General features: G+C 42.3%; 1 protein-coding gene across 1 annotated transcript; it reads right to left on the reverse strand.

The window, feature by feature from the left end:
* Window positions 1-1,952: 1,952 nt before the first annotated feature.
* LOC143485601 (uncharacterized) lies at window positions 1,953-6,232 on the reverse strand. Its single transcript, XM_076985092.1, has 10 exons — window positions 5,834-6,232; window positions 5,416-5,477; window positions 5,166-5,233; window positions 4,828-4,917; window positions 4,617-4,715; window positions 4,478-4,525; window positions 4,311-4,391; window positions 3,785-4,212; window positions 2,841-3,654; window positions 1,953-2,392 (listed from the first exon to the last, which is right to left on the reverse strand). The coding sequence occupies exons 1-8, from the start codon at window positions 5,956-5,958 to the stop codon at window positions 4,042-4,044; spliced, it is 744 nt and encodes a 247-aa protein (XP_076841207.1). The 5' UTR covers window positions 5,959-6,232; the 3' UTR covers window positions 1,953-2,392; window positions 2,841-3,654; window positions 3,785-4,041.
* Window positions 6,233-7,384: the final 1,152 nt, after the last annotated feature.

The raw sequence follows: 7,384 nt of genomic DNA on the forward strand, positions 1-7,384 counted from the left end.
AAGACAGTACATCAGAAGGGCAATGCTCCTGGACTTCAGCAGCAACAGAGTGAGAAAACAAAGAAGGTTGTGTGCAGTTCCTGCAGGCTACTGCATGTGGTTCTGATGTGTTCTGAATGGCTCAGAGGGTTGTTTAGCTGAACCTGTCCGTAGTCCTCTCCAAACGCTGGGCATCTGACTGAAATACAGGCATTCAGGGCTCTCAGGAGCTTCTTCTTCTGTGAAGAGCTACGACTAGTGAGCCTGCTTTGCTGCAAATCTGCAAAACATCTACGCAAGGTAACAGGGAGACCAAAGTGGTTTATTTCTCTCAGCATCACAACACCTCCCTAAGCCATCATATTTGAACAGTTCATTTAGACAAGTGAATCCTCTGTTCCTGATTGGCTACCTGAGCATCTGGCAGCTGGATGGATCCGTCCAGCTGGAGCACTGAGCTCTGATGGGGCTCCAGAAGCAGGAGAGACTCAGTAGACACTGCAGAGTGGCGTTCTGGAGGCGGGAAGGGAAACTGCAGGTGTTCTCAATACACACCTTGACTAGCTAGCCAGGTATTTTAAAATGAAATGAAATGTGCAATGTGAAATGAGCACACATTTCATTTCATTTTACCTGGCTAGCAGAGGAGTCAATTCCAGGTTCAGAAAGTAAAAGTCCTCACCAGGATTTTGCTCAGGCTTCCTGGATTGTGTTGATTCCACTAATTTTACCTGGATTGCACTAATTAGAAAATCTAGCAAGCTTGAGCAAAATCCTGGTGAGGACTTTTACTTTCGGAACCTGGAATTGACACCTCTGCTGGCTAGCGAGTCAACATGTGTATGAACACCTGCAATTCTCCTTCCCTTAATAGTTTTAGTAAACAATTCAGTAATGTGTAGTGTCTCCACCAAATTTCTCATGGATTTTCGTGACTGGATATGGTGACGGATTAAATCTGGTGGCTTGAAGAATCCCGTTCACCACTGTTAACGACACACTACTATAATTTACCCAGCTACAGTTTATGTATTATGCATTGATGTGCATTTACAGCACACTTGTAATATAGTAATATAATTTTCCCAGCTACATTTTATTGTCACGTAGGGCTACTCCCCCCTCTCCTAGCTGTCACTCCGGTGTCCTGCTCTTCGTGTCTTTGTTGTTCCTTGCTTGTTAATCCCGCCTTGCTTGTCTGTTACCATAGTTTCCCTCTGTCTGCCATGCCCATGTTGTCATTGTCTTCACCTGTGTCTAGTCTAGTTCTGTGTATTTATATCCCTGTGTCTCCCTAGCCCGTTTTCGGTTGTTCTGTTCATTTGCTCCGTCGGTATTTGCCAATGTGCTCCGCGCTCCTTGTTATTTGATTTCGTGAGTATTGTTCCTGTTCCATTGTTCATTCCTTTTAGTGTTCTCCCCATTGCCCTGTTCGTTCGTTCTCTTTGTGTGTCTGATTATGCCGATCAACTTGTCAAACCTGGATGGCTCACCTGTTACGACCCCTGCCTGTTGTTACGACTATGATTATGGAATTCCTTCTAATAAATCTCGCTCTCCTCAGCGTTTGTCTGCCTCCTAGCTGAGGAGGTGCCTGCGTTACATTTGTACTTATATTTTATTTTATGTTGTGCATTTGTAGCACACTTGTACTATTTAAAAGCTAGTCATTTAAAATGTTTATTTAAAAAAATGAAAATTTCTACCAGGGAAATTTTAGTAAGCACCAATGCAAACTGTCTATAAGAAACTATTTCTACTTTCTTTTGTTTCCCCTCTCTTGAAGATACATTTTATTTATTTGTAATAATTTAGGCTGTGTGTTTCCAGTGTAATATTCCTCTCTCACTATAGTTTAGTAAATTCAGGTATCGCATGGTTAGTGTTGCTAGCTGGGAAAATAGTGAATCACTCAAATATCATAACTGGATACATTCAACCTAAAACATAATTAGCCTATAACTCACTAATGATTAAGTCAAGTCAAGTTTATTTGTATAGTGCTTTTCACAATCTTTACAAGATTAACAATCTTATGGGTCCAAATCCCTAATGAGCAAGCCAATGGCGACAGTGGCGAGGAAAAACTCCCTATGATGGAGGGGAATAGGAAGAAACCTCGGGAGGACCAAGACTCAAAAGGGAACCCATCCTCCATTGGGCGGCCCGTTAGCACAAGTCCATGGTGCGCAGGGTGGTTCTACAGTTCTACAGTAGTAGTCACAGTTCTCGTTCCCCGGCCAAGTAGTCACAGTCCCTTCAGTGTAGATGGTGAGCCTCTGATAGGAACTAGCATCCGCACGACCTCTTGTGGCAATGGCACGTCCAACCCTGGCATCAGTACATCCACCGGCAGGTGCTTGTATCCGGATAGGTGCGTGTATCCAGCAGGGACCAGTCCCCTTCGGGTGGCCTGGTTAAATACACAAATCACACAAAAACACAAAATCTAATTATACAGACTAATACACAAGTCACACACAAACCACACAATCAGACTAAGCATACTGATGATTACATGAGTAACACCAAAGGTAAAATACAAGACAGTATGACTCCTTTGCAATTAAAACACAATCACATTACTGATAAATATTTATAAAACAATAATAACTATTTCACTAACAATTTACAAAATCATTTACATTTACGGCATTTAGCAGACGCTCTTATCCAGAGCGACTTACAAAGTGCTTTGCATTCAATCACAGAATTCATCCTAGGAAATAGTACGAATAGGCCAGAATTCAAGATACCATTGAGTCAGACTACTACTAAACTACAGGAGTCAATGTCATTACCTAGTGTTTTTGCAAGTTAGACATTTGCCAAGAAGCACAAATAACCACAGACAAACATACCATTTAAAGAACCACGGCAAGTGGTATCAGCTGAGTTAGTGCTCTGGTGAGAACTCAACAAACAGGTGGGTCTTCAGTCTACGCTTGAAGATAGCAATAGACTCTGCAGTCCTAGCAGCTAATGGAAGATCGTTCCACCATCTTGGAGCCAGGACGGAGAATAGTTTGGAGCTTTGTCTTCCATGAGACTTTAAGCATGGAGTTTCGAGTCGAGCCAAGCTTGAGTTTCTGAGTGTTCGCTGTACGGATTGGCTTTTGACCATGGACATCATGTAGGGAGGGGCCAGTCCATTTTTGGCTTTGTAAGCAAGCATCAATGTTTTATATCTGATGCGTGCCGCTACTGGAAGCCAGTGAAGAGAGCGTAGCAGAGGAGTCACATGTGAGAACTTAGGGAGATTGAAGACCAGTCGTGCTGCAGCATTCTGAGTTAGTTGTAGAGGTCTGATGAGGATGACAGGAGCACTGATAATCTGCTGTTGATAACCAAAAATCCCAAAATGGTCGAATCTGTAATCCTGATGGTTGTCCACGGTGATGATGAATAGTCCACGAATGGTGATTCTTTCGGGCTTTCCTCACAGTTCCTTGCACACTGATGATGGTGATTGTTCTAATAATCCCGACGATCGGTTCTTGATGCCGTTCAGTCCTCTGGTCTTGTCTCTGTTCTCTGGCGTGGATCATAAAGTCTCTCATCATCCTGATGCACATCTTGTCAAGGCTTATTATTCTGTCCTGGTCCACAAACTGCAGTAGTCCTCTTGTCCTGGGAGCCTGCGTGAAATTCAGGTTGCACAGCTGTCGGTAGTCTCTAATCCAGGAAGAAGCACAGGAGACCCACATGATGGACAGAACGAAAGAGACAGAAAAGCAGAATAAAGACTACACACAGCTTTATGTTTTCATGAGAAATCTGGAAGATGAGTTAGGGTTACACAAACCTCAAAAGATGAAACAGAGTGTTGGGGGAAAGAGAAGGGGCAGATGTAAAACGCTCCAGGTGGGTGATCAGTCCATGTGATGTTCTACCTCTGTGTCCCAAAAGACCAACATCTAGTCCTCATGTGGTTATGGGAAAACCTTCAGCATCTGAAAAACACACATGCAAGCAAAAATATTAAATTACGTAGAAAAATAAAACGCATGCCACACAGTGAAATTATGAATTTATATAAGAATTCAATTCATGTGTAGGTGTTTAAAAGCCTGGAGGTGGTCGTTGAGGGGGTGCTCTCGGTGGGGATGGACTGCTGGAAAAAACAGCTGGGTTCGGTGTCTCCAGGGTCTGGGTGTGACTAGATTCGGATGACCTGAAAATGTCATCCGAACCAATGGAGACACCCTTAAACCAAGTGGACACCACCGTTTGCTACAAAACACACACAATAAAAATGCCTTTAGATATCATTTTCTAAAAACCTCACCACAAATAATTCTAAATGCAATCAGAAAGGAGGAAGCACTAACCAGAAAAATATTCTGCACCGACGTTGTTGTTGAACAGGTGCGCAGGTAGATGGTGGCGTCTGTGATGCTGGATCCCCTCAGCTGAATTAACAGAGGACATGCTGATGAGTGTAATTCAGAATGGGACAAGCTAGTGAAAGATGCTTATAGTCAAGACTCTTTGTTACCTTGATGCAGGCCACGGCACTAGCGCTGGCAAAGTGGTGGAGGGTAAGCTACAAATACAAGGAAAAGATTAGGTTGAAGGGACATTTACAGTAGCATGTCCATTCTTACTGAAATTGTGAACCTGTTCCCATGACTCACCTCTGCACCTATCCAGTAAAAGTCATTGTTGAGCACCCACCAGTGCTCACTCTCCAGCCCACTGTAGATGGACTTGTGCTGGAGCTTCACCTCCACCACCTGCAGTCAAGCAGAAAAATAACTTTACCACTGAAATGGACAAACCCCTTATAAACCCTCAGGTAACAAAATATTTTTGTGCCTGTGATACACATTAAAAACTTAAGGGAACCTGTGTAGCTGAAGAACCCATTCGTGAGAAGGTGAAGGCAAACATCCTATGTGCTCTGTCCAATCCTTGGCGAGTCTGTATAAGCCTCAACTATGGAGAAAACCAAATACGTGTTACTTTGCGACTAGACAAGTATGTGCAAGACCTGCATTTTACAATTATTGTGACCAGCATGCAAATAAACAATGCATGCTACAGTTCTGCACAGAAACTTCCCTAAATCCTGTACATGTTGTGACAACGTGTTGTGAAAAGCGCTATACAAATATATTTGATTTGATTTGATTTAAACAGAATGAAGCTGGCTAAGAAAGATTTCACCAATAATAGCCAACTACCTCTCGGATCGGGGTATGGAGCGTCTCAAAGATGCCTTCGTCCAATGCAAAAGGCTCCCGATCATGTCCTAAGGAAGATGTTTAAAAAAACACTGAAATATTAAAAACTTTGATGCAACCTAGTTTAAATTTGCCGTTAAAGGGTAGCCAATTTAGTTAGGCTAAGTAACATAGTGATAAGTAGCTAGTTTAATGTAGCAAACCAGCTTGCGAATATAAGGGTGTGTTCGTCGCTAGCTCCCTAATTTACCGTCGCAGGTGTCGGTATGAGCTGCAGCTTCGACTTCCGTCTGTTGATCTCGGACCCGCCGCCTGTAAACGAGAAAAGACCAAACAACGGCCGAAACTCCAGTGGCACAAAGGAGCACTGGTCGCAGCCCAGTGAAAGGCAGGGAAAACAACATTTTAAACAGGTTAAACAAATTAATTCGAGATATTAACTCGTTGAATATGTTAATTCGAGATATTAATTCGGTAAATATATTAATTCAATATATTAATACGTTGAAGATATTAAATGGAGATATTAATTGTTTTAAGATATTAATTTGTAGATATTTGTTGATTTTTTTCCACAGCAAATGCAAAAGTGTCTTGTCTCTTTGGGGGTCGGTAAACGACTGAGGGATTTTAGATATTTTGTTTGGAGTTTCACCTTGGCGATTTACCTTGATATCAAAACATGTTTTTCTCCATGACTCCGATATGCAGAAACACTTAGCAACGTAAAAGGGGGAAAGCAAACGCTAGCAAAATAATTACCTTTTGCGGAGTATTGGACTAAATGACCCATAATACCTTGTCGTTTTATTTAACTGCTGTCAAATAAATATTCTGCCACATGAATTAAATTAGCAGTAATGTATGCTTGTCAGAGTTAACCACAAAACGTGACATCTCTACTCATTGGACGGATAATTGTCTACAAACGAATGTTATTTACTTGTCAGTCTTAAAGTTCGTTTTATTTGAAGATTAGCGTATTGCCTGCAGTTCTTATTTCTGCCGTTAGGTGGCAACCGTAATGCACCAGTTTATAGCTCGCACATATGGAGTACATAGAGGCAGCGGCACGATGTGGCTGTTTTTCTAATTACAGTTGTGATCAAATTTATTCAACCCCCAATGCTGCGAAGGGTTTTATGGAATTCAGTGCACATTTGTAATTGTGTTCATAATGAAATCTTACAAGGACTTGTTAAAGAACTAAATGCAACTAAGATAGCATCAATTTTTTTTGTCATAAAGTATTAAATGGCCTTTTTGTGATTTCTTCATTGACACAATTATTCAACCCCTTTACGACTACCACTCCTAAGAACAGAGGTTCATTCCAGTGTTTTCCATCAGGTATTGAAAACATCTGTGGATGTCAACGAGCAGCAATCAAGCATGATAAGCACCAATAAGGCAGATTTAAAAGGACTGTGATACTCAGCTCCTTCTAGACATCTACTGGTGTGTTTCCAAGCATGGTGAAGGCAAGAGAATGGTCCCAGAAGACAAGAGAAGAGGTTATTGCTCTTCACAAGAATGGCAATGGATATAAAAAGATTGCGAAGTTGTTAAATATTCCAAGAGACACTATCGGAAGTATCATTCGCAAGTTCAAGTTAAAGGGCACAGTGGAAACGTTACCTGGTCGTGGCAGAAAGAAGATCCTGACCGCGACTGCTGTGCGCTACCTGAAGCGTAATGTGGAGAAAAATCCCCGCGTGACTGCTAAGGAACTGAAAAAAGACCTGTCAGATGTGGGCACTGAAGTTTCAGCTCAGACAATAAGGCGCGCACTGCATAACGAAGACCTCCATGCCAGAACGCCCAGACGCACCCCCTTGCTGACTCCAAAGAACAAGAAAAGTCGACTGCAGTATGCCAAAAGTCATGTGGACAAGCCACAAAGGTTTTGGAACAGTGTACTGTGGTCAGATGAAACTAAATTAGAACTGTTTGGGACAATGGACCAGCGCTATGTTTGGAGAAGGAAGAACCAGGCTTATGAACAAAAGAACACCTTGCCTACTGTGAAGCATGGCGGGGGGTCAATTATGCTTTGGGGCTGTTTTGCTTCTAATGGTACAGGAAAGCTTCAACGTGTGCAGGGTACCATGAATTCCCTTCAGTACCAGGAGATCTTGGAGGAAAATGTGATGGAGTCAGTCACAAACCTGCGGCTTGGGAGACGTTGGACCTTCCAACAGGACAATGATCCGAAGCAC

This window comes from Brachyhypopomus gauderio, unplaced genomic scaffold (assembly GCF_052324685.1).
Source record: "Brachyhypopomus gauderio isolate BG-103 unplaced genomic scaffold, BGAUD_0.2 sc37, whole genome shotgun sequence".
NCBI lineage: Eukaryota > Metazoa > Chordata > Actinopteri > Gymnotiformes > Hypopomidae > Brachyhypopomus > Brachyhypopomus gauderio.

Bases quoted from the DNA above. Each gene is read 5' to 3' on its own strand.
- LOC143485601 (XM_076985092.1), bottom strand. From the start codon at position 5,958: ATGGGTCATTTAGTCCAATACTCCGCAAAAGGTAATTATTTTGCTAGC. The intron at 4,918-5,165 runs GTAGTTGGCTAT...TTTTCTCCATAG, and splicing joins TCCATACCCCGATCCGAGAG to TTGAGGCTTATACAGACTCG. The intron at 4,213-4,310 runs GTTAGTGCTTCC...TGTGTTTTGTAG, and splicing joins CGGTGCAGAATATTTTTCTG to CAAACGGTGGTGTCCACTTG.